Here is a 27,123-nt window from a genome sequence, read left to right on the forward strand (position 1 = left end):
TGCTAGCAGCTAGGCAAGCATTCTAACGTGTTACAAAGTGACGCACGTTCGTCACGGAAGTAAAGGCTGTTTGGAGCAGTCTGTGAACAGTGTTTTCTGTTGCACAAAAAAGATATATAACACAAGAAAGGAAAGGGAGAAAGCATAATATGAGCACTTTAACAAAAGTACATTTCACAATAACTTTCAACTGTCATATGAGAAGCATATGACAGTGAAAGCCCTGATACGGTTTTACAGGCCCCTGAGTTTTCTTACCTGCGTCATTGTGAACACAGCCTTTGCCGTTTTTCACATCCACAAACCAAGTTGCCTCCTGTCCATTTGGGCCGTCCTTTACTTTGAAGGCAAACACTCCCCCAATCTTTTTCACAAACAGCTCCCCTTCCTGTTCAAAGTACACAGAGATGTTATACACAGTAAACCTTACAGCATCTGTATTACACGTGAACTAAGTCTTTTCACTACCTATATTTACAAGCTTATGGCATAGTCACTTAGCTAGGGGCCAAATATTATCAGGGTCTAGGGACTAGGGTTGGGTATCATTTCGGTTTTTCCCATACCTGTGCTAAAACGATACTTTTTAAACTATGCCGGTACCTAGAAAAATATGGACTTTTTAGAAGAGGTAATTATCTTGTAATTTGTATGTCCTCTTCGTCTCCAAGAGCTTCTGTGTGCCAGACAACACAATTTTGTAAACATAGCCATACTGAGAAATTTTGTGGAGCTGATGACGCTGCTTAATTAGCTTTGTATCAAATCAATGGACATTCATTAATATAAAATAGTTGTGCACTATTGCTTTAAGTGTTAAAGCTCCATTGTGTAATTTTTTGAGTTGATTCTTAGCAAAAAAAAACCTTTGTTCTTTCACAAATATGTGCTCATTCATGTGTAATTACTTCCACCAACTAATAAAAGTATTCTCGTACGCGTAGAATCTGCCATTCAGAATCATTCAGAATACATTATTATATATTCTACCATGTTGCGCCTCCATCTTTAAAATACATTAGCCAAAGAGGGACATACCTTCGCGTAGGGCAGCACAATTAATCAAATTTTAATCACGATCACAATTTTGGCTTCCCACGATCAAATTCACGTGATCGAGCGATATTTAAAATGCTTCATTCCGTTCATAGAATGCTCTGTATCAAAGTTTTTTTTTTCCAAAGCTCCGTAAACCACTCTCTGATCACGTGCCTCCATGAGCCAATCAGAGTTGTTCCCTGCACCGCAGGTTTAGTTTAGATGTTGACAGTCACAGAGGACAGAATAACGTGAGGAAAATTCCACAACAGATAGCAGTCGGTCATAAGTCATCACGAGGTTTACCAGTTTACCAGTAAACGCAACATTTTGTCCCGTCTGTGTTGTTTTTCAGACAACAGCTGTGACCAGTGCTAGTTTGAGTCTTTTAGCTCATAGCTTTAGCGGCAGACTGTTGTACATCCCGCTGTTGGAATCCTCTACAGTGAAATACAGTCACGCTACACCGTTTAGCTGTCAGCATTTTAGCCGTGTTTAATCCAATTACTACTGTAGCTAACGGTAGGCTAACGTTAGCTGCTGTGTAACGTGTTAGCGTTTAGTAGCGTGACATGCAGCGATGTTTCTGTTGCCTCTAACGTCTGTTTTGGAGCATCAGAGCGCACGCAGACATTTAAGTGGGACCGTAATCCGTGTTTGATTTCGTCCGGTAGATACCGGGCACCGGTGCCCTATTGGCACCAGATTTTAACATGCGCCATTAACGTGAACAGAAAATTGCGTTGCCTGTATCTTTTCACGGCAAACGCGCATGTTTGGAAAGCGGTCGCACAACAGCTGAAATGGCTCCTTCATAGTATCCTTCAACAAAGGAGGAATGTAGCACAATATGGATGTATTGGCAGGAATGTAGCACAATATGGCTGTGAAAGCAGTTATAATTAGCCTATTTGACAATAAAATTTGTTTTGGTTAAAATCAACAAATAATCGTGATAATTAATCGTGATCAATATATTGATCAAAATAATCGTGATTATCATTTTGGCCTTATCGAAAGGTCAAAACCTTTTTTTAGTAAACTCTCAAACAATGTTGTCAATGCTTGCGTTCATGTGTAGAGCCCCTGGTGATACTTCGAGCAAAGTTTCATGTTGTGTTGAGCCTTCTTAGTGTTTTAAAAATAGCTATTTTGAGGCTAGCATAAAAGTGCCCCTAGGACTCCCATTCAAAAGGCAATTTGACCGAAAAACGAGAATACGGTAAATCTTAAAAGTGACGCTTCCGTCCTAAATATGCTTTTAAACGAAGGTTTGACTTGGGTACATTCACAAAAAGACCCTAGGTTGCATTTTGGCGAGAGTTACGCTTTAAAAAGAGAATTTAAACGACAATGCGACAGGCAAAGCAACAAGACCAAAGTTAATATTGGAGTGGCTTTTCCAAGATGGAAAGAGCTCATAAGGAGCAAGGATTTTAAAAGGGACGCCGAAGTTGCCTGCTTTCTTCTCCAAAGGTAATTCAGCCTATTTGTGTAAATTCAAAGTTTTATAGTTGCATGGTTGTGCATAACACTAGAACATCGTCTAAGTTCCTCGCATCAATGATGAAAAAGGATTGTCTCCCTTGTAACAAACGTAATCATGTGTGTCGTGATTTCCCTGGCAGACAACTCCCGTCATGTGCAGTTGTAACACAGACTGGCTGGAGATACTAAAAGCTAATTTCGGTTTCATTGACATTGTTCATACTGTTCAGAGAAATATATTAAACACACAAACCTCTGTTGCGTCTCTCCTACGCTGTAAACATTGCCTTACACTATTAATCTCGTACAATATACAGAATAACGATAGCACTGATACTTTACTAACATTAGCTTGCATATGTTTGGGAACCTGTTAGCTGATGTTGAATGAAATGGTACCAAAATAACGTAAAACTATTATTACACTGGAAGGAGCTCTCACAGACGAAGTCGTACTTCTTTGAATAATACGGCCACCGTAGCAGTTACAACGCGCTCGGAATGGAAGGGGTTAGAAAGTAATATTCAGTTGGTTGTCATATACAATTTCACCGCTAGATGGGAGAAATTCTTACACAATGTAGCTTTAAACACATAAATACACACATAATTTAAACATACCTGTCAAATATACACAGTATATACTGTCATATCCACCTACCTCAGATATATCAGCAAACGTTTATATTAATAATTCTTAATTTATTCCAGCACCATTTGCACGTTTGCATTATCCAATCCTCAATCAAACAATCCAATAGAGCAGTTGGTTTACATGTGAGTATGTACAGTACGTATGTGTATGCATGTATGTAAGGGATGCCCCGACTGATCGACCGCCGATCATTATCGGTCGATATTTACTCGGCATTAATCTCTTCTAGCCGCAGATAAACTACTACACACATATAGCTAAACACTCGGCCGAGAGCAACAACCGCATGCCTGTGCCTTATTGCCTGTCCATGTGTAGTGAAGTCCTCCTGCGGCTACTTCCCACCCACCTTAGCTGAGCTGCACGTGGTTGCTGGTGCACGCTACTTCAAACAAAACAATAGTTACCTATTAGATTCTACAAGCCCTCGCCGCATGACGCTTACTTTTTCTCGGCTAAACGCTGTAGCTGTATCCCTTTCTAGCCACGATCGATAGAGACCACCTGCCCATCTGGGGAGTGTGTGGTGGAGCAAGTGAGAGCGTGCGTTCAGAGTGTGGGGAGAGTTTAGGTTTAGTTGCGAAGATATCAAGCGAATATACAGCACATGGATGTATAATAAGAACAGTAAAGCAGAGTTTGCAGTTTTGTGCACTGTAAGCTGTAGCAGAAAAAGTTAACAACACCCGTTTTCCGGCGCGTTCATGACGTCAAACGTGATGCACCAGAAGAAAAAAACGAATGCATACTTGTCTACTTGCAATGGGAAAGTCAATCTATCATTAGCAGATTTTCCTGCTCAAAAACCTGCATATATGCGCACATTTTTGGTGGGAAAAGGATATAGGAAACTTAGTTAGTTTTTGTGATTCTTATTCATAGGCCTACTATAGAGTCACACACCATTATATAGCCGGTTACGCTGCCACCTGGTGGAGATCCCAATACACTACAAACTTAAACTGGCCAATACTATAACACAGCTATATCAGCTGCTATAACTAAACAAAAACGTATCAGCAGCTAAAAAAACGTGATCGGGGCATCTCTAATGTATGTTTAATGATATATATACCCACAAGTCTGCAATTAACAACATTATCTTCTATTGTAAGTCATGTAATCACCTCCTGGAGCTTCTTGTTTATTTCCTGGAACACAGCATGTGCCTTGAACCCCTCCAGTCTGTTACTAGCACTAGTGTTGCTTGAATGAATTGCTTGAATCCTTGAAAAGACAAAGGGAAATAAATGAGAATGCAAAAATTAAGGTTAGCAATTTAAGAAATGGATTAAAACCATGCACAGAAACATACATGGTTGCTGAAGACAAAACAATCACTGATTAAACATTCACTTTGATAGTTATTGTCATGTATGGATCTTGCCATTGGATGGAGGATTCTTTCCATCAGCGGGTGTGTGTGTGTGTGTGTGTGTGTGTGTGTGTAAAACACATAACACATATGTGCATCTCAGATCACATTTTCACTTAATAGGACCACTACTACTGTCATTACTAAGATAACATTGTGCCAAAATATGAACAATAACGTTCCCATTGGTGGGGTCATTTGCTAGTTAACCTATTAAGCCCTAGGCCTTTGGCTCAGGCCCCTACTCAAAAATGATATATCCAAAAGGAATGGAGTATATCTCTGCAATTACAAGGTCTATTTTAATGATCTTGGTATCATAATAAAGGTAACACTTGTGGGCTTCATGTAGAGGTGTAAGCATCAATATATATGTTACTGCGTCAGAGTAAATGAAGATGAAGCACAGCATAAATTAAAGATTTAATTTCCGCCTAACAAAACTATCAATTGTTAGAGGGAATATCCCTCTGGAATAATGGAGTTGTAGCCCAAAACCTCTAGAAACCCATAGCACAACATCTAAACATTATCTGTGAAAAGATTTAGGCTTATAAAGTGAAGCAGAGCAAAGTTAGAGGGGTTTTAGCAGAAGCATGTTTATGCGGCCATTTGGGTACCATCTGTGCCATTTGACTCTTCTCAGGTACCAAACTTTAAAACACATTACATTTCACTTATATGTCCCTGTAGGTATTTATTCTAGGACTGTCCCAAACGATTATTTTTTAAACGATTAATCTAGCGATTATTTTTTCGATTAGTCGACTAATCTATCGATTAATTTTTCGGTTAATCTAACGATACATTTTTCAATTAGCGATTATTTTCCCATTGCTCAATTATTAACAATTTACACAAAACAAATTTCAATAAGGTTCAAATCTCTATTTATTAAAATTGTTTAACACTGCACTGTTCAAGTAAAATTAATTTGTAGTGCAACCTGAAGCCAAAATAAAGTCACTTTCAGGAGGAATACAAAAATAAAAACTTAAAGTAAACAGAGCAAGTGCAAAAAGAGTAGCCTGTATTTGCTTTGCTGTCTTAAAATCCATTTCAACATCAACAAAAATACATTAAAACACAAAACTTTTATTTTCCACCTTAGTTGTGAATCAAAACAGTTATCAAAATTAAAAAATTCTGGTAACACTGCTCACTCAGAGTAACATTAATAAAACTGGTTGTGCTTTTGGATAGGGGTGCGCCAGTCAGATACTCAGGAGTGGTATCAATCCGAACTGTAATAATTGAACTAACTAAAATGCAAAGGAATGTAAACAACAAAGACTTTTTAGTGCAAACTGCATAATGACACAAACCTTTAACAATAAACTTGATGACTGCCCTGTTGTCAAAATTGAACTAATGGAGAACTAACTTAAGTGCAAAGGAATGTAAGTGAGTTGCCTTGTTGCTGAAAAGTCCTGTAGAAATAAAGTTGCCTTGCCCTACAACCTCAGCCTGTCAGTCAGTCACCAGGGCACAGAAACCACTGTTGTGCCTGCATGTCTCAGGAGGAAGTGTCACCGCGAACGCTTTCGGCTTGCCATTAATATCATTTCGCAGCAAACGCTGTCTGCGTGAAGTTTTGAAAACTGTAACCACACTTGAAACCACTTTATCAGCATTACAGTGACTCTCTGGGACTTCAACATAACTGCAGAGCCGACGTAGTTATCCCGCACCTCTGCGCGCGCACGTGTCTGCGTGTCTGTGTCGAAGCTCCGCTGTCTGTCAATATGCAGACAGGACAGATAAGCTTGCGCGCTCAGATGCTTTTTTATTTGTTTTTGACCCAACGTAGTTCAGGCGGCAGGCTGGTGGCCGCCTAAACTGCAAAGTGCTGCGGGAAACCCTGCTATTTTTAGATTTAGATTTACACGTGAGTGACGCTCATAGACAGTTAAAATGCGACGCATCGACACAAATTATTTGTGTCGACGCATTTACATAATCGATGACGTCGACGAATCGTCCCAGCCCTAATTTATTCCATCTAAATATAATGTTTCTGGCTTTGATCTTTAATCAAATCTATATTTTTTTTCCATTCAAGTAAAACCATACAAGGGCAATTAAGTTTGACTCCTACTTGAGCACATTTATTTACAATAAAACAAGCAATACAACCTAACTGGTAAAACACAGGTAAGAACACAGTTAATAAACAACAATTAATTGTACTGTATATAAAATCTAACACATTTCCATCCTGCCACTGCTGGAAGAAGTTCTTTTTTTTAACACAGGTAAGAACACAGGTAATAAACAATTACTTTTATATACACTACATATTTCCATCGTGCCACTGCTGGAAGCTGTTCTTTTTTTTAACACAGGTAAGAACACAGGTAATAAACAATTACTTTTATATACACTACATATTTCCATCGTACCACTGCTGGAAGCTGTTCTTTTTTTTAACACAGGTAAGAACACAGGTAATAAACAATTACTTTTATATACACTACATATTTCCATCGTACCACTGCTGGAAGCTGTTCTTTTTGGAGTTGAGGCACAGAGGGACCTGGCACTTTCTGCAGTAAATAGGCGACTTCACCCTCGGGTTCCCAGTATCCTGGCACTTCCTGCAGTACCTCCTAAACTGGGTAGCATCACCTCCATAGTACATAGGCATGCAGGTGGTAGGTGGTGGTGGTGCTGCTGCTGAGCCTTCAGCAAACTTTAACATGTCTGCAGCAAGCTGCTCCCTGAAAGTCTTCTGGCTGTGTGGCTTTGTCGTGTTAGGGTATTTACCTCTCTTGTGCAGCTCCTTGTGGAGAAGGAAACTGTTCACCACTGCAATGTCCACAAAATGTTAAAAAAAAAGTCTTATGCCATTTCATTGTTTTATGGTGAATACTGTCACCAGCGCTTTTTACTTTCCGTTTCACGGTATGTCCACTGAAGGTTTCGTGTACTGTAGAGCACATAGTCACTTCACGGGTGTCCATCCACTTTACAAACAAAAGTTTGTCTTCTCTCGGCCACCGCAAATCGCCCCTCACAGCCTTTTTGGGTAAGCTGTTCTGCTCAGTCTATGGAAAACCAATTTGATTAGTCCTAATCGTCCCACAACAATGTTTTTGCTGAGCAAATGCTGAAAGAGGGCAGGGCTGGTGTAAAAGTTGTCTACAAACAGTGTGTAAACTCCACCGAGCAGAGGGAAAGTCCATCACTGAGGAGTAGCTCAGACCCTGGCCTGTGGTGAACACACTCTTCCCTGTATACACAAAAAAGTTCCATGTGTATACAGTTAAGGCATCTGCGAGAACAGTTTGTATCCCCACTTTGTGGGCTTGTCCTTCATATACTGCTTCATACTAATGCTGGCCTTGGATGACACCATCCTTTCATCTATGGAGAGGTTTTGATATGGCTGGAAATGTGCTTTGCAGATGGTCACTATCTCAGTATACAGGGGCTTGATTTTGAAAAGCCTATCATATTCTGCAGTGTTTCTCTTGCGCTCGTTGTCCCCGTCATCTTTTGGGTTGCTCAGGTGCAGCGACCACAAGATAGCTACAAAGTAGGGATGCAAATTATCGATTAATTCATTAATCATTAGTTGATTGACTTTATCGATTGATTAACGATTAACTGATAAGCGGCTTTTTTCCTGAGAATGTAAATTTCTCACGGTATCAATAGTGTCTTTAACATAAAAAGCAAACTATTGCTTATATACTGAATAAAAATGCATGTTATATTGCTCAGTTGATGTTTTATTGTACCAGTTGAGATACGGTACAGATAATGGCATTTATGTAGTTTAAGAAAATAAATTATGCACAGAAAATTAAAATACATAAAAAATAATTGTGCACTGGCAACATAAAATACATTTTAAATAGAAATCTAAACAATATGGGTAGGCTTAGCCTACACTATATTAAGCCTACATATAATAATCTGGTAAAGTATCTGGAAACATTAGCAGCAACCCACATTACTCGGTTGACACCAGCAGCAGTGAATCCGTCGTTGACGGCCAGATTTAATGTATGTGCAAAGCAAGAAACTGATTTCCAACTGACTCGTGCGGGGTTGTTTGCTGAGACAATGTTCCGAGCAAAGACTGCTCCCCCATCGATATGCGTTCCCCATACTAAACTTTAGCCAAACCATATCCCTAATGTTAACCATGGAGCGGGGCGCTACGCATTTTAACAGGTGGGAAAACTATTTGGCGGGGGAACATACTTCCTCATAACACCGCTGAATTCCTGCCCACATTTAGTTTCATTGTGGATTTAGTTTTACTAAGGTCATTGCAGGATAATACGATAGACCGACAATTTCACACTAAATCAATAAGTAATCGATAACAAAACAGAGATTACAAACCTTACTGGTGATGGAATTTCATAATCGGAATCACTACTGTTATCCAGTTCCTCTCGGTCCGGCTGGCGAAAATCATCATCTTCCGATGAAGAGTCAATTTGAAAAACAGTTGCCCTGCTGTCGTCAAATAGTATATCCAGTACCTCTGCAGTTGTGAACATCTTCTTTTTCCTGTCTGCCATTATTTCTTCGAAAAAAAAACGAGTGTTGTGGATTTCGTAGGGGATGAATGGATATAATATGTGCGCTCTAGTATCTATGTGTGTATTTTGCGTAATGTAGTTGAGACGAAAGTCAGACACCGTAAGCGACACAGGCAGATATCTCGAGAATCCATTGGCCAATTTGGATGATTGACACCTCTATTGAACTTTCAGAGCCAATAGAATTGAGTGACAGTCTCAAGATCGATGTCAACAACACCAGTGGCCAACCACAATGAGGCTTATACACTGTAGGCCAATAGATGCCTCCTATTTACTTCATGTTAGAAACCTCCCCACCGAACTGAAAATACTGGTAGACTGTCAGAAACTGTTTCAAAGGGACAAAAATATTGGAATAACACTTAGCAGCGTCGATATGCCTTCAAACACAAGTTTTCATCACAAAACACCAAAGGTAAGACATAATTTATGGTTATGGCTGTATAAAGTGAGGTTTATAACGGGGGCGCTTGGGCTTAAGAGGTTAACAACCGCTATGGAAAAATCTAGCAAATAGCCACCTTAGGATACCTGAAACAGGTGATACGTCATAGCTTATTTTACATACAGTTAAGCAACAAAACTAAATGCTGAGGGAACATTAAGTTTTTTCATGTTGGTTTGGAGCGATATGCATCCCCATTAAAGGACAATTCCGGCGCAAAACGAACCTAGGGTTTAATGACAGATGTGTACCCACTCGATCGCTCTCTGGAACATGTTTTCATGCTAATCGAATGTGTTTGTAGCTTGAAACAAGCTAGCGCTGACCGCTGATTAGCTTACAACGCTAGTATTTGGGGCACAGGGAAAGTAAAAACAAATCGCTATTTATACCACTAAAAAGGCTCAAAATATCACCACACTTCAATGGTAGCATAATGAGGGTCGCTAAATGTTAACCGAAGCATTGAGAACTTTGTAAGTGTACAGACAGTTTATTAAAAAGATAGATTATGGGCACCCGGATAGCTCAGTTGGTAGAGCGGGCGCCCATATATAGAGGTTTACTCCTTGACGCAGCAGGCCCGGGTTCGACTCCGACCTGCGGCCCTATGCTGCATGTCATTCCCCCCTCTCTCTCCCCTTTCATTTCTTCAACTGCCCTGTCATTAAAGGCCTAAAAATCCCTAAAAAATAATCTTAAAAAAAAAAAAAAAAAAGACTTATTATTTTTTTTATAAATTATTATAAAATAATACGCGATTATAAAGACGCATTCTCGTATACAGGCGGCCACCGTCTTGGGAGCTACTGTCTTTCTAAACTATCTTTTTAATAAACTGTCTGTACACTTACAATGTTCTCAATGCTTCAGTTAACATTTAGGGACCCTCATTATGCTATTGTTGAAGTGTGGTGATATTTTGAGCCTTTTTAGTGGTATAAATAGCGATTTATTTATTTTTTTTCCCTGTTCCCCCGAATACTAGCATTGTAAGCTAATCAGTGGTCCGCGCTAGCTTGTTTCAAGCTACAAACACATTCAATTAGCATGAAAACATATCCCAGAGAGCGATCAAGTGGGTACACATCTGTTATTAACCCCTAGGTTCGTTTTGCGCCGGAATTGTCCTTTAACCTGGGAAAAGTTTTAAACAGTAATGTTTATACAGCATGTCGGGGGAATATGTCTCCTGCAGCGGTGAGTCAAAGACAGAGGGACCGCAGCTTTCGCTAACGTTAGCTTCTTGTCCCACCTGGGGTCTGATAAACAGCAAATTCATCAAATTCTATGCCCATAATGGTATTTACCAAGATACCGTAGCTGTCATATTTCACGGGACCAGCGTGGTTTTCATGGTAAATTATCCAACAAGGCTTTCGCTGCTGTTTGTCACTCTGTTAGACTCATTTTTTATTTGGTTGCCATGACTTCGCGAGTGATGACGTCCTATCATGGTTCCAGTTGCTCACCCTTAAAGGGGAGAGAGAGCAGATGACCGTTTGCTTGAGTTCAGTAAAGCAAACGGCTCTGCAGAGTCGTGTAATTACAACTTCATGACATTTCATATAACGCTGAAGCAGCAGCGGCCCGCCGCTAAGAAATGTATATAGCAGAAACACTGTAACGTTAATACCACCCATGAGTTGGATGCAGCGACAGCGTCTTTGCAAATACATTCATGTGTAAAATAGATGGCGGGGATAAGGGACGAGGAGGTGTAAAAAAAAAAAAGGGGATGTTACGAGAACCGATACTACCGACACCTTCCGGTTCTAAAATTTCGAAACACCGATAATGCCCATTTTTTGAAGCACCGGAGGCACCGTTAGCGACGATTTTTTTTTTTATCTGTCATACTGAAATACACATTACATGAGGTTTGGGATGGTGGGCACATTTGTTACAATGGCTTATGTTATGTACGTAGATTATGCTGTAGTTTTAACGTTAGCCTATACCTCGGTTAGAAGGGGAGAGAGAGAAAGAAAGCATGTATCTTGCAAGTATCATGTGAAAACTAGCAAAATTCACAGAATATCCTAGTTTAACATAGTAAACTGGATAATCCCAAAAAACTTCACGAAGCCAATACAACTCTATGTAAAAGACGATTTGCGAGTGACAGATCTGAAATTTCCCCGCGATTAATTGTGATTAATCTAGATTAATTAATTTCAGCGCTGATTTTTATGTTAATGTTTTAAAATTAACTACCTGCCACCACCTGTCTGACTTCAAATGACTGCATCTACTATTAATATTTAGGTGTGTGTATGCGCGCGGGCTGCAGCCAATGTGCAGGGCAGGGCAGGCAGGTGCTTGTGCTTTATAGGTGCCTGTGCTCTTTCTTTAGTCAATTATAGTTATAGTTATAGTGAAATGTCAATTTTCCTTTTCCAGTTTCAACAAGAGCATGACGTCCAGGAGCAGGAGGAGACAAATCAGCCAACTCAGAGTCAGCAGCCAACCATAACCGAGGCTCTAGAGAAGCAAAGGAAATATGAGAGAAATTCAAATGAGGCCAGGATATTGGATAGAAGTATAGCAGAGTTCATATGTATGAACCAAGTCCCTGTCTACATTGTTGAAAAACCAGGATTTCAGCAAATGCTCCATAAATTCAATCCCAGATATTAACTTCCAAGTAGGAATTATTTCATGTACACAGAAATACCAAAAATCTACAGTGAAACAAGGGCCCTGGTCACTAGTGGCGGATGCAGAATGTGACAGATGGGTGGGCCTGGATTAAGTCAAGGTGGGCCTGAATCTAGGGTGTCCCGAAATCAAAGCAGTTGTCCCGAAATGATACTATAGCAGCAGAGTTGCCTGATGAAACATTAAAAACTGTGGGCTTAAAGGAGAAAAAGGGAATTCAATATAGAGCAGGCCTATAGATTAATTCCCGGTCTACATTTCCTATGGAAAACCTCTATAGAAGTTTTGGTGCAGAGTTTTGAAATTCATGTATCACCATCTACCCCCAACCGGCCCAAATTTCTCATCTGATCACCACTCCACTTCACCAAAATTGATTACGTTATGGTAGCCTATCCAGAAGCACCACTAGCAAGAGCTACGCCGTTCGCACAGCAGGGCTGTGGAACCCTATTGTTTTTCTACTGATTAATCAGCAGCATCATCATCATTATTCTTCTCCGCCTAAAATTCCGACTACAGCCTAAACCGTACATGGTAGAGGGTTGCCATTTTCAGGACTGGTCCCAAACTCCGCAAGGACCTCAGGCGCAACAATTCACCCACTTCCACCACTAGGTGGCACTATAGCAGAAAAAACGCGTTTGGCCCTATAACTCCCACACCGTACACCGGACATTCAAAAACCATACATCCACTCGTTCGCTGGATCCAACTGAATCATGTGATATAGGCCACGCCCATTTCCGCCTAGACTTTTACGCGTGAAAAATCGTGATTTATCAAAAACCTACTTTTTTGAACTCCTCCTAGACCGTGCGACCGATTGGCACGAAATTTTGCAGGTAGCATTTCCAGATGGGCCTGACAAAAAGTTAATAAAAAGAATTTTGATAGGATAAAAATTGTGCATATTACGCAAAAACAAATTTTTGAAGCTAACTATGAAAACACCAACTTTGCCATATCTCAGCCAAAATAAATGCTACCCCCTGGAGGTCCCCCACGCGTTTTACGAAAATTGGTCACTAGGGGGCGCTACAAGTACAAAACGTTTATATCTGATGAACTGCTCATCCGATTTTTACAAAATTTGATGGGTACCATCTAGGGACACTCCTGAGGCCATCTCTAGAGTGGGGTACTGAGGGGTCAAAGTGGGCGTGGCCTATGGGACCCAAGTCTAGATTCAGCACTTACACTAATGTGAACAACTTTAAATTTACAGTGTAGATAGACAATGGGTCATGGACCACACCTACCAAAAATTACACATGTGGACCACTAGGTGGCGCTATAATGTTTTTGTTGCCTTTAACTCCCACATTACACATTAGAAATCCTTACATCCACGTGTTCCTTGAATCAAGCTGAATCACATGATATAGGCCACGCCCATTTCCGCTAAAACGTTTTTTCGCAATATTGCGCAATGTGCAAAACAAACTTTTTTCGAACACGTCATAGGCCGTGCGACGGATCAGCACGAAACCTGGTACGTAGCATCTCCAGATGGACCTGACCAAAAGTTACTCAAGGAATTCTGCTACGTTAAAGTATGCGCATTTGACGACCAAACAAATTTTCCTAGCTAGCTACCACACACGTATCATATCATATCTCGACCAAATTAAATGTTATCAGCAAATAACTTAAGATCGTTGTTCAACATCCCACTACAATGCTCTGTACCAAATTTGGCAAAGATCGGCCTTTAGGGGGCGCTATAAGCAACGTTTATTTGTTTTGACCAATAACTCAATGCATTTAAATGGGAAAATTGCAATTGCAATCTCTCTGCCACAGTAAATGCATTCAACACGAAAGTTGTGATGCTCGTTCGGCATGCCGCTCTGAGGCTCTCTAATAAATTTGGCAAAGATCGGCCATTAGGGGGCGCTATAATCAACGTAGACGTGTTTTGGCCCTTTTACTCAATGTTAATGACATATTTGCAATGGAAATGTACCACAGACCTTGCAGCTCACACTTCTCAAAATTTACTGATGTTTGCCTTACGTTGTGGTTTTCGCTTTTGCGTGCACCTCTGGTTTTTTACAATAAACAAATTTCTTAAGCCACCTGACAAAGTTTTCACAACCTTTACAGTGGACAAATGCAATTCTTTTCTCTCACTTTTTCAATCCAAAATCAACACCATTCATAGACGCTGATGAAAATGCTGAGCACCCACATGTGCCACACTGCCAGTAGGCTACATTAATTTACAATTAAACATTGCAGTTGCTGCTAAGTGGAGAGTTTGTCATAGTGTGATTGGTTATGTCGGTGGCATTGATTCTTAATTTTCCCATGAAGCTGATCGCGGTAAGTTTTCATCTCAAAAAGTTCAACTCCAATCCTATCCATATATCATTGTTAAAGGTAGTCTGTATATGCATGGAGGTGAACTGTTGACCGCTACGTTTGCAGACGTCGCGGCTTGCGCCTCTCGATATTAACCGACGTTTGCCTCCCCGCCGCCCGGCTTCGGGTTCCGCTTTCGCGCGCTCCCCGGGGTGTCGGGGGCGACTGGCATCGGAGGCTTGGGCCCCATCATAACTGCTTGCAGTTCTAGTTTTGTAGTTTACATTTCATCTGCTGTCAAAACTGAGCTAAATACATAAGCCTACATAGGCTATGGCTACCAAGCCAGGAACATATCATTCACAAAAAGGCGACATTGTAGCCTATAGGGCAGATCAATTAGAGAGCACGTAGCTCTAACAAAACAACAAAAAACTTCTTCATGACCACTGACTTCTGCATGAGACACTCAGAGTGCGGGTCCGGACACGGTGTTCAAACCAGCAGCACTTTTCTTGTTTTACTGGTCATTGATTTGCTTTTATCACAGTGTTATATATGCTGAAATATATTTTCTAAGCTGATATATGTCTTGGGTCATTTTTGCAGTCCATCTGCATCATGAAGGAGCATCAATTAATAAAACATCAATGTTCTTGTCTACATTTGTAAATGTTTAGAATGTATGTAGAAGTAGAAATCCACGAAGTGCGTGGAAACGCTGCTGAAATACGCGCAAAACTTATATATAAACTTTATATTTTAAAACATTATAATGACCCCAAATGCATTGTTGTTTTAAGGTATGTCACAGATGAACACTGTTTGTGCAAAGTGTTCCGAGGGCTATTTCTCCACCTCATCTTCTGTGCTGGAGTCGTGCGTAAACACCAGGAATTCGTAGGCGGACAGACTGCGCTTCTTCCTGGCTCAATTAACCACAACACAATTAGAGAGCACGTAGCTCTAACAAACAAAAACAAAAAAACAACAACATAACACTCTATTCAGTGCACATTTAAAGGAATGACATGTTAACTGCTGTCAGGCCACGGCGGGCCTACATGTAAAGAAAACCATGGCCTACCTTACCTGGCTACACAAGGCAGAGTCGCCTGGCTTTTGAATTAAAGATGCTGATTATCTCGTCATAATCCAGTGTTTCTGTCAGTTCTCTTTCGAAATAGAACAGGGTCAAATTGTTCAAGCGTTCAGTCACCACTGATGCTCTCAAGCGAGTGTTGATCCTGTGTGTAGCGGAGAAAAGTCTTTCAACACTGCAGGACGTCATGGGCAGTGTGATGAGGGCCCTTAACAGATAGTTTATCCCGGGGAAAATATCAGCAGCGCAGGCATCCAACAATTCAATTAGTGAGGGCATTTTGTCTTTGTCAGCTTCGCCCTTGATGAATTGGGTAAAAAAGGCAAATTCTGCATCACTGACTGTTATCCCATACAAGCTGCATGGAGATTTTAGCAGTTCTTGTGTGCCAAAAGTGGTGGATCCTGGGATGAGGGCAGCTGAAGCTTGCATTATTCCGTAGGTGTCGTCTTTAAATCGGCTGTTCAATTCAGCCATCTGGTTGTCCAGAATACAGTTCCAGAGTGCCCTCAGATCACCATTATTCTTGATAGCGGATGTTTTTCCCAATGTAGACTGAATAAACTTTGCAGGCAGCTTTTCGCTAAATTCAGTCTGTGGGAATTACAGTGTACATACACAGCTTTGGGAAATGTCTTTCAAGATAGCTTGAACGCCTCCTCTGTGCCCAGACATGACCGATGCCCCATGAAATAGAACCCGACACAGAAAGAAGGGTCCAATCCAAAGTGGTTCTAGGATTTCAAGGATCCTCTGTGATATTCCTTGAGCAGACAGGTCAGCTGGTTTGACAAAGCCCAGCGCTCGTTCTTTGATTGTCCCACTATGGATGAATCGAACACAGACAGCAACTAGCTCGTGTTTTGAAACATCTTTAAACTCATCTGCAAGTAAGGCAAAATATGTGGGCCTTGGCTGTTCTTGTAGCTCAGTTTTTATCTTCCTGAGTAGAAGTGAAGCGGCAGCCTCAAGCAGCTCATCCTGAATGTGGTGGGACATGAGTGTGGCATTTCGTGGCAGTTCAACAAGTCTGTTTTTAATTTCTGGATCATACTTCGATATGAACTCGAATAGCTACAAAACATTCCCCTTGTTTAACGCTTCCCGTGTTTCCTTGTGTTCTCTCAGGGGTATCTCCATTTTGGCACACTGCATGACAACATCCAGCACAACTCTGACGTGCTGTCGATTACGTTCAATGAACGAAACGGAATCTCCGTGCATTTGATTTAATACAGTACCGCTGCCTTGGTGCGCATGACTTTGTTTGTAGGAGAGTAATTTTACAAGTACAGAAGCATGCACCTTGCTAGCCTGATGCTTCTCACAGACCTGCCCGATACGTTTCCAATTTTTTAAACCCTCTTTAGTAAAAGTTGCCTCAGTGTGCTGTTCAGGAAAATGCCTACAGGCTTTACAAAAAAATCAAGTCTTTCGACTGGCTATATTCAATCCAGTTGAACCTTTCATACCACTTGGCATTGAAGCTTCTATATTTCCCCATCAATTATGGTACTCGGGAATGCCTGTAGATGAGGTTGGGTAGCAGGTTCCCCCAAAGCTGACAGATCCGACAGTGCAATCAAGGGTTGCAGTGATTGTCGATTAGCCAAGGGAGTGGCTTGCCGGCCAGGCGCAGAGCTGTGGCAATGCCGCCGGTTAGTATCAGTGGAGGTCATTGGTTCGGAGTTCATCTCCGCTCCATTCTCAGAGCCAGCAGTTGTTCCATTACGATCCACAGACTGGTCCTCCAAATCATTATTGTTCTCAATACAAGGTTGTTTTTTTTTATTTGTGAGTGCAAGTTGTTTAGCCATACTAAAGCAAAATCAAGCCACGACACTTCTAGCTAGCGAACATTACTGTTGTTCGCGCCCGATTGCAATAGTGTTACACTGATGTTGCATTGACCAATGAAAACAAACCAACACACTAAACTTTGAATTTCTGATTGGGCGGGCCAGCTGTCAATGTGGGCGGGCCCTTGCCCATACAGCTTCGCGCCTGCTGCACAATATCTCAAAGAAAAGCCATTCTATGCATGCACAACTGTGGACAAGCAGAGCTGCAGACACATACATGTCCATTACCATGCAATACATAACAGTCAAGGGAGTTGCACTCCTGGTGTTTAGGCTGTAGTAGCCTGAACTCAGACCACACTGGTGACAGTTTGAGGGAGGCATTTGATGAAGTAGTTACTGAGGAGTGGAAGTTGGACATTGCAATACTAACAGGCATCACAACAGACAATGCATCCAACAACCAAAAGGCTTTTAAAGATGACTACATATGGATCCCTTGCTTTGGCCACAACTTGCACCCGGCCGTTAACAAAGCCATCAACATCGACAGGGTATCTGCAGGCCTGGTCAAGGCTGCACAGAACCATATCTGCCTTCACCAGGTCATAAAAGCTGTCGCAACAACTCAAAACAAAACAAAAACACCTTGGACTCCCAGAACACAATTTGATACACGATGCACCCACCCGTTGGAATTCCTCATATGGTGGAGAGATTTTTGGAGCAGCAGCAAGCTCTGTGTGCAGTCCTGGCAGAGGACAGAAAAAAATGCCACCTGATGCCAAAAGACAATGACATCACAATCCTAGAAACACTAAAAGAAGTCCTTGAGCCACTGAGTCCTTTTACAGATGCACTCAGTGGTGAGAAGCACACTACTCTCTCCTCTGTCTTACCGCTGATATGGAAGATGCTCTCTTGTCTCAGTGAAGAGGAGGATGACTCCCTACTTACTGGAGAGATGAAGAGAGTAGTAAGGGAAAACATCAACCAACGTTATTAGGATAGGAAGGTGCAGCTTCTGCTAAACACTGCCACCTACCTAGATCCAAGATTTAAGGACACTTTTGTTGCTCTGGAGGATGACGTGAAGGAAGTGGGGAATGCCGATGATGGAGCTGGTACATGGGAGTTGCGGGGCCAGTGACTGCGGCTCTGTCTGCTGCATCAGCAAACGTCATACAGAGTGGTGCGAAGCGTGTGAATGTTAGCTAACATTTCACATTTTCACCTCAGGTAATTTATAACCAATTAATTTGGATACAAGCGTTGCATTTTGGAAGATAGACGAGATTCTGAACAGCGATGCTCGCACTGCGCACGCACACACACACACACACACACACACACACACACACACACACACACACACAGCAGAGCCGAGGTGTGTGCGTTACTTCACGCAGCACATATAACTGACTCTGCGCAGACTCTGCAGTTTGTTTAAGTCACAGTGAGTCATGGCAATGCTGGTTAAGCAGTTGCAAGTGTAGTTACACTTTTTATTAATGTCGAGCCGAAAGCGGTCGGTAGTGGTGGACGGATCGATCCAAATATTGATAATATCGAAACGTTGGTATTGATATTGATCAATACCAGTGTAATAAGATCGATACTTTAGTTTTAGTTTCTCTCCAGTATACACCGCTGCGGTTTCATCAAAGAGGCGACCTGGCTGTCTGTGTCTGTGTAAGTGCCGCTGCTTTAAAGTAGTCAAGTCCTGTCACAGCGCAGAGCAGGCACACTTTGCTCCTCCTCCCCCCTCTTGTGATTTGATGTTGTACCATCACGTGACTCAGCGGCGCCAGGCAAACAAGCAAGCAACCAGCCAGGCCCGGCGGCGGCCAGCAGCACACACACACAAGCAGCACAGAGACGGAGCAGAAGAATGGCAGAGAGGAAGAGGAGTGCAGTGTGGCTATATTTTCAGGCCAAAAACGAAACGGCAAGCTGTATACTTTGTAAAAAGGCTGGAAGATACAGTGGTCACAAAAACACTTAGGCTAAAGGTCATGAAAATTGACTGTGAAAGCTCTCTGAACGTCATTTATCAGAGTCTTGTTGTTACCCCTGTCTGTGGCAGTCTCCTGCACTCCATATCTTTATAACGGAGCTAACCGGAGATGACTGGAGCTAGCTGTATCCATTAAGTACATTTATGGACTCGAGCCCGAATAAAATCCTTAATTTTATTAATAATAATTGGTATGGAATGCTGTTTTATTCAATATTAAATCAATGAATAAATACATAAATAAATACATGAATAAATAAATAAATATGACTTTGAAATACATCATGAAATAAATAAGTGAGGCAATAAATACATAAATAATTAAATAAATGTACATATTCATATACAAATGAATTAATTAGTTAAATAAATTAAATATATTAAAAGGTTTTACTTTTACTTATTTCATAGTACTTTTATTTCATAAGTCCACGTTTTTTTATTTCAAGAGACTTTTATTTCATAAATCCACATTTATTTATTTCCGTGGACTTTTATTTCCTAATGCCACATTTATTGATTTCTCTCTCCATTTATTTCCAGTTCTTATATGCAAATCAGGGGGCGTGGCTATCAGAACAGAGCCGTGGGCCAAAAAAGGCTGGCGAAGTGAGAGTGCGGACATAATGGAAGACATCGGTGGGCTCCGAGATAGCATGCTATCATTAGCAGATCAAAATCGATCAACATGGTCTATCAGCAGATACTATTTTGGCATTTTTGAAAACATTTTGGAAATACTAGGGCAAATAAGTGCTCTTCAAGAAATATACATAGACGACGAAGTTTTAAATTGTTTAAGACTGACTGAGCACCGTGTTCGTGTGGAAGATTGTCCAGTTGTCTGGACATTTCTGTATTTGTTTATTTTATATAACATCGTGTTTACAGGTGTGTCAACACAAAATTAGCCAGCATGTCGCCTGGAATATCCAGAGGCGGGCGTCCAGCACCTGTGCTTGTAGTACCAGCGGTAACGTTGACTTTTTGGACTTGGACATCTTCCACACGAACACGGTGCTCAATCAGTCTTAAACAATTTAAAACTTCGTCGTCTATGTATATTTCTTGAAAAGCACTTATCCGCCCTAGTATTTCCAAAAATTCTTCAATATGTGCCAAAATAGTATCTGCTGATAGACCATGTTGATCGATTTGATCTGCTAATGATAGCATACTATCTCGGAGCCCACAGATGTCTTCCATTATGTCCGCACTCTCACTTCGCCAGCCTTTTTTTGCCCACGGCTCTGTTCTGAATGTGAGAGATAGCCACGCCCCCTGATTTTCATATAAGAACTGGAAATAAATAGAGAGGGAAATCAATAAATGTGGCATTAGGAAATAAAAGTCCACGGAAATAAATAAATGTGGATTTATGAAATAAAAGTACCATGACATAAGTAAAAGTAAAACCTTTAAATATATTTAACTAATTGATTCATTTATATATGAATATTTACATGTATTTATTGTATTTATTTATGTATTCACTGCCTCATTTATTTATTTCATGATGTATTTCAAAGGCATATTTATTTATTTATTCATGTATTTACGTATTTATTAATTTATTTATGTACTTATTCATTTATTTAATACTGAATAAAACCATGAATTGGCTGTACAAGTTTTAAACTTAATCTTAATGAGTGCAACAGGACATACAGAACAGTAGGCTATGTTTAGGATCCCCAAAACACAGATAAAAACACTTAAAAAATGAACAATGATCTAACAAACAAAATGAACAAGAATTTACTTTAGATAGCCCTAGTCTTGTGTGATTTCACATGAGTTAGAAGGAAACAGTGTTGAGATTGAGACATTGCAGATTGCACAGAGGAGCAGGCAGGAGCTGACAGCAGCTCTCCTCTGCTCCCTGCAATGTTCACAGTAATATTTTCCTCATTGATTATACGTTATTTCACCCACAACACATCCACTATTAATCAGAATGTTCATTTTCATGACTCGAACCGCCGCTGATATAGTGCTAATGGTTGCTAGGGACGCTGCTATCGCTAGACCCACGGATGTTCATTTTCATGACTCGAACCGCCGCTGATATAGTGCTAATGGTTGCTATGGACGCTGCTATCGCTAGACCCACGGAGCTAGTTTGTGTGTTTTTGGACATGAATCTTCCGGTTATGAGGCTTATCCCGTGTTTGATCATATTCGGTTTGGGAGAAACTCTATCCTTAGATGTAAAACCTATAAGCAATATTACACGAGAGGTTGTGATTTAACGTTTGGACGACAGTGATGCGGGCTAGCTGCGAGGTCCTAACGTTAAGCATCACTGAAGTGCCAATGTCACTGTATAGTCAGTCAACGAACTTAAGCTAACGTTAGCTTTGTAGAGATCGTAGGATTTCAGAAACTGAATAAATACTGCACATATGAACACAAAAACTACTTTGTTAGCTCAATCGTGTTGTAACAAAGTTATTTGCTGAAAATAATATTTTTTATATCGACAGATTTAGCTCCTGTACGTCCTCCACATGTAGCTAGCAGCTGTTTTTAACATAGCACTGTGTCACCCGCACCGTCGTCGTGTCGAAGTCTGATACCCCGTCTATCCGTTTCCCTACTGTTAAAATGCTACAAGGGTTTGGTTCAGGTTAAGGTGGGGGGGGGAGGGGGGGGAACAGATCTCGATGGGGTTCGAAAAACACCGGCACAGCTGATGTAGGTAGCTAATGCCAACATTTCCATTTGGTGGCGACAGGCGTAATCCTGTAACGTTACACACTGTGTAAACATTTTTCTGTGAGACATGCAAAGCATCTGCCTAAATGCGCACAGAGGAGCAGCAGCTGACAGCAGCTCCGCTCTGTTCAATATTTCCCTCATTAATTATACGTCATTTCACTCACAACAACCCATCCACTATGGCTAATCAGAATGATAATTTGTATGACTCAATCTGCGATAAACGGCTGGTTGCTATGAACCCACGGACGGAGCTAGCATGTTGTTTGACTCATGTGTGTAATGAATATTCCGACTATTAGGCTTATCCTGTTTTGATCATATTTGGGATATGTTTACATGGCAGAGAAATCTGGTTTTTCATATCCCCATTCTCTCTCTCTCTCTCTCTCTCTCTCTCTCTCTCTCTCTCTCTCTCTCATCATTATGTTGAATGTAGCTAAAAAAGATTTATTGACAGTAAACTAATATGCTTGTTGTAGGCCTATTTAAGGGACATTTTACATGGTGCAGCAGATCTGCCAGCGGACTGCTGGTCATAGCCATTATGCTAACTACAGCTGGTTTTCTGTGTATCACAGGGAGGAAGATTCACTAGGGATCGGGGATCATTTGCTTTTGTCTGGCTCTCCGATTTGACCATAGACAGTATATAAGAATGGACCAACAGATCCCGTTGCTCTGGACGGAGACCAGTGAAGGCCAATAGAAGCACTTTTCCGGTGAGCGCCGTGCGTTATGCGCAGCCTCCAACTGAGAGAAACGACGTAAATGTGACGTGAGCAACCTGTCTGAAAGTTGTAAGTCTTCTGGTAGCTGTGCCAAGAGAAATCTCAATCATTCCCAATCTTGCAGAGACGGAGAGCGTAGGTATATGTAAGGAGATAACATAGGCACAGGCTAATTATTGCTAACTAAAATGCTAGTTAACATTAGTAATTAAACTTAAACAGCTAATGTAAGTGGAAACTGTCTGCGAGCTTCTCCTGACTATACAGTAATTCCTCTACTATGCGACAGTAAGTCCCGTGGTTATGACACAATCGTTAGCCTATTTTTACAAAAACGTCTACTACGGAGCCATAACGTGAGGTACAAGGTAATGGAGCCTTTTATACATTGTCGTGTTTCTTTAGAAATAAACAATGGGCAAATAAAGTCTTTAAACGCTTTAGATGTAAAGTTATTCGCTGTCAAAGTGACGTCAAAATGAATGGCAGTCAATGGAATGCTAACGGGGGGTGGTGGCTTATTAGCATCAAAATGGCGCCATAGGCGGTTCGGGTTGTGAGGAGACGCTTACCACCTTGGATTTGACCAATCATGTTTGCTTTAAACTGAGGTTAAGACCTCTTCCCTCATTAGCATTTGACAAAAATGTAAAAATATAGTTAATGCATTTATTTATTTATTCTTTTATTTATTCATAGATTTATTTATTTATTTCAGCATTTATTCCTGGATTTATTTATTTCTGGATTTATTTAAACATTTATTTATTTAGACTTAAGTCATGTTCTGTCCTCCATACCATAACACACAGGCCAAAACAAATACAGACATTCCATCCCGGAATACTGGCTTTAGCATTGTTGTCAGAGAAGATAGGATTTCAATTTAGCATGTTTCCTTAATATTTTGTGACAAATTGTGGTCATTCTTTTATTAAATACAGTAAATATATTAAATATTGGACCTTGGAAATTTCAGTTTTCACTGTTGATTTATTTAACTGTTTTTTAAGTTCAATAAATGCAACATCTTTCCAAAAGACAATGAGTAATCGTGTTAAATAATCGTAATTTCAATATTGACCAAAATAATCGTGATTATGATTTTTTTTCCATAAACGAGCATCCCTAATATGGCTGTATCCCAGCACTGTAAAACAGCTGACATGACAAAGCACAAAGCCCACTTAATCATTTATTACTTTCACAAAAAAAAGACTGGCCTCCCCCTTTTACATTTCACTTTCTAGTTCACAGTCGGTGAAACATCAAAATAGCCACTTTCAGTTGCACAACAAAACAAACTAACAAACTGACTGTGCTGGTAACGTTAGTCCACAATCAAAAAATGATAAGGATAGCGGTACATTTATGTAACGTTAGCCTACTTCTATCACAGATTTACGGCAGTTAAAACGACATACAACTACAATATCTTATGTGCTAATTATGTTGTAACCAACGGCAAGCTAAAGCCTTGTAGTATTGTATCAAAGAGCTAGAGATAAGTGACAATACGTTAACGTAACTAACGTTAGCTGTTTGTTTGACATTTCGTAGCTTCTTGGAACAACGAGGGTGACCTCAATGAATGATTTAAAAACATGTAACCTTAACGTGTCACAATAATACGGTACGTTACGGTGTTTAGTATTCTTACCTTGGTGTCAGTATTTCAGGCATTTTGCTAGAACGGTAGGTGAACAGAGAGTGCCGCAGTTTTAACCTTATATACAGTCTATGGTTTTAACAGACCAACAGCTAACGTTAGCTTGTACTTTGACTGCTATCCATATATGTATATATATACAATGGCCTGCTGTCTGGTTTGCTCATAGACTGGAGTTTGCTGCTAACTAACACTTCCTTGTTCCTTGATGATGAGATGTCACGCGTCATATCATTACGGTAAAACACATGCGCAGTAAAATCTAGTCTGCACCCAAAGGTTCAGAGACGGTTTAGAATAATAATAATAATAATAATAATAATAATAATAATAATAATAATAATAATAATAATAATAATAATAATAGTAAAAGGCTCTTTGATAGGTTCTTGCAATAGCAGTTCTTGATAAAAAAAAATTCAGTTTTAAAGGAAACCCCTTTTTAACTTTGTTATTATTACAGAATTTGTCTCCAACTAGCCACATTTCCTGCCAATTCATGTCTGAGTTACATCTTGTATGTAATTCCTGATGTGTTTATTTGAGCATTTCTTCTTGTAATGTCAACTTCTCCAAGCAACATACTACTCTTAAATGGATCGATCATTGAAACTTTGATTACTGCACCTCTAAGAAGTCCACATATCCTCATTTTATTTATATTCTAGTAATTATTTTATGCCTTTGTTGTTTATGTAGCCAACCTTATGCGTTATTTTTTGTTTTTAAATGCAGTGCTTACTTGTGTTCAATTTGTTGTTGTTTGTTTAGGACTCTTGTAATTGTAATTGCTCGCTATATATTCTAAGAAAAAAAGAAAAAAATAATGGCTTTTTTATTTTTTTAGCGATTGTCTAATGTAACAGCATAAGTTCATCTTTTGCAATGGCATGTGTGAGAAACCTACCATAAATGAACTGACCAATATTTATATCTACTTTCTTTTTAGATGAGTCAACACTACACAGGAAACCAGCCGGTCGCCCAGAGCTGGATGGGTCTATTGTAACGCAAGCTCGGCCTGCCACTTAATCTTGGGACCCAGTTGAAGGTACAGTGGCTTTGAATTTTCCATTTCCAATTTCATGACAAGAAACTTTTTTGTTTTTGTAAACAGCAGAACTCATCACACAGAGGAAGGTGACTCATCACACAGGGAGGTAAGAAGACTCACTTAAGTTGTTCATATAATGTATAACAACTAAAACGAACACCATTCATTTTTCCATAGCCATGAGGACATCCATTACCCGCATGGCACAGCCACAGATGCATTTAAGGAGAAGATGGATAAGCTGCTCATGCTCTTAAGGAGCTCCCAGTCACCTCCCTCTGCTCCAGTCGATGACATATTGCTGTCGCCCTGCTCGACAGTCACCGAGCCACATGAGTTCGACAGGAGTCTCGGTCAACAAAATGGTAATTAAGTGGCCATAGTCCTGCCCTACCCTGCCCTAAGATTAACACTATATAATTGCATAAATATCATAACTGAACTGACTTCTCTTACAAAATGAGATTGTACAAGCTCTCCACTTTGTTCTACATGTGTAATTTGTATTTCTATATGTTTTACAGCAACTTTTCCTGACAACCCTTGGAGGTTCGACCGGAGGTACTGCCATCCGTCGCATGCTACGGCGAGTGGCAACCAATGACGTTCTAAAACGTCATTGGTTGCGGGGCAGAAAGGCAAAGAAGGCCTTCCAGGACCTGACAATCTGCCGGGTTATAACAGGCAGGTGTTATTTTAAAGTTCACATCAGTATTATGCTTAGCTTGGCTGATAAGAGGTTTTAATTTGACTTGTAACTTTGCTTCATTTTGACTTCTACTCTAGCGGCCTCCCAGAAAAACTTCCCCGCGCTGACGGCAGCAGACGCGGAGGACCCCACAGTGCTGCCCCCCCTCACAATATCCAACAGCCCAGTGTCAGAGGTGGACTCATTCAAGTTTCTGGGCTCCATCATTTTCCAGGACCTGAAGTGGGAGTCCAACATCAACGCCATCCTTAAAAAGGCTCAGCAGAGGATGTACTTCCTACGGCAACTGCGGAAGCATGGCCTACCACAAGAGCTATTGGCCATCTTCTACACTGCTGCCATCCTCCTGCCTCCTCCCCTCTGGCAGGCGCTATAGATCCCTGCACACAAAAACAACCAGACACAAGAACATCTTCTTTCCCACTGCCATCACTCTCCTGAACTGCTGATAAGTGGGGTCATCCCCATTTTGGCCATTCACCTACACATTGCATACTTTATCATTCCAATATGCATCTTGCACACTACATTTGCACTATTACTTTGCACTCTACATCCCACTCCATGTGTACTTGTATTGATATTATGTCTTATTTGTATAGTTGTATTTTTTGTATATTGTGCTGATATGTGCCTATATGTATATTATTGTCTCTATTGTACAGTATGTGTCTATATGGCCAAAAAAACTGATTTTGATTCTTATACATATTTTTTAGTTGCAACGTTAGGGGAACGTTACCTAAAGGTTCCCTAAAGGCACACCTCTCAACGTTCTGGGAACATT

At 40.5% G+C, this 27,123-nt stretch overlaps 1 protein-coding gene and 1 long non-coding RNA gene across 2 annotated transcripts in view; one reads left to right on the forward strand and one right to left on the reverse strand.

Moving 5' to 3' along the window:
* Positions 1–24,630, reverse strand: part of scp2b (sterol carrier protein 2b) — a 31,337-nt gene extending 6,707 nt beyond the window's left edge. Inside the window, exons 1-3 of the mRNA XM_031318410.1 lie at positions 24,565–24,630; positions 4,309–4,408; positions 259–388 (exon numbers count right to left, since the gene is read on the reverse strand). Of these exons, the coding sequence (XP_031174270.1) occupies positions 259–388; positions 4,309–4,408; positions 24,565–24,587 (253 nt within the window). The 5' untranslated portion in view covers positions 24,588–24,630. The remainder of the gene's footprint in view (positions 1–258; positions 389–4,308; positions 4,409–24,564) is intronic.
* On the forward strand, positions 2,666–26,261 carry LOC116063403. Its single transcript, XR_004898848.1, has 5 exons — positions 2,666–2,675; positions 11,920–11,928; positions 24,388–24,391; positions 25,473–25,624; positions 26,152–26,261. It is a non-coding gene; the product is annotated as an uncharacterized LOC116063403 (long non-coding RNA).
* Positions 26,262–27,123: the final 862 nt, after the last annotated feature.

The sequence above is a fragment of the Sander lucioperca genome, chromosome 11, assembly GCF_008315115.2.
Source record: "Sander lucioperca isolate FBNREF2018 chromosome 11, SLUC_FBN_1.2, whole genome shotgun sequence".
NCBI lineage: Eukaryota > Metazoa > Chordata > Actinopteri > Perciformes > Percidae > Sander > Sander lucioperca.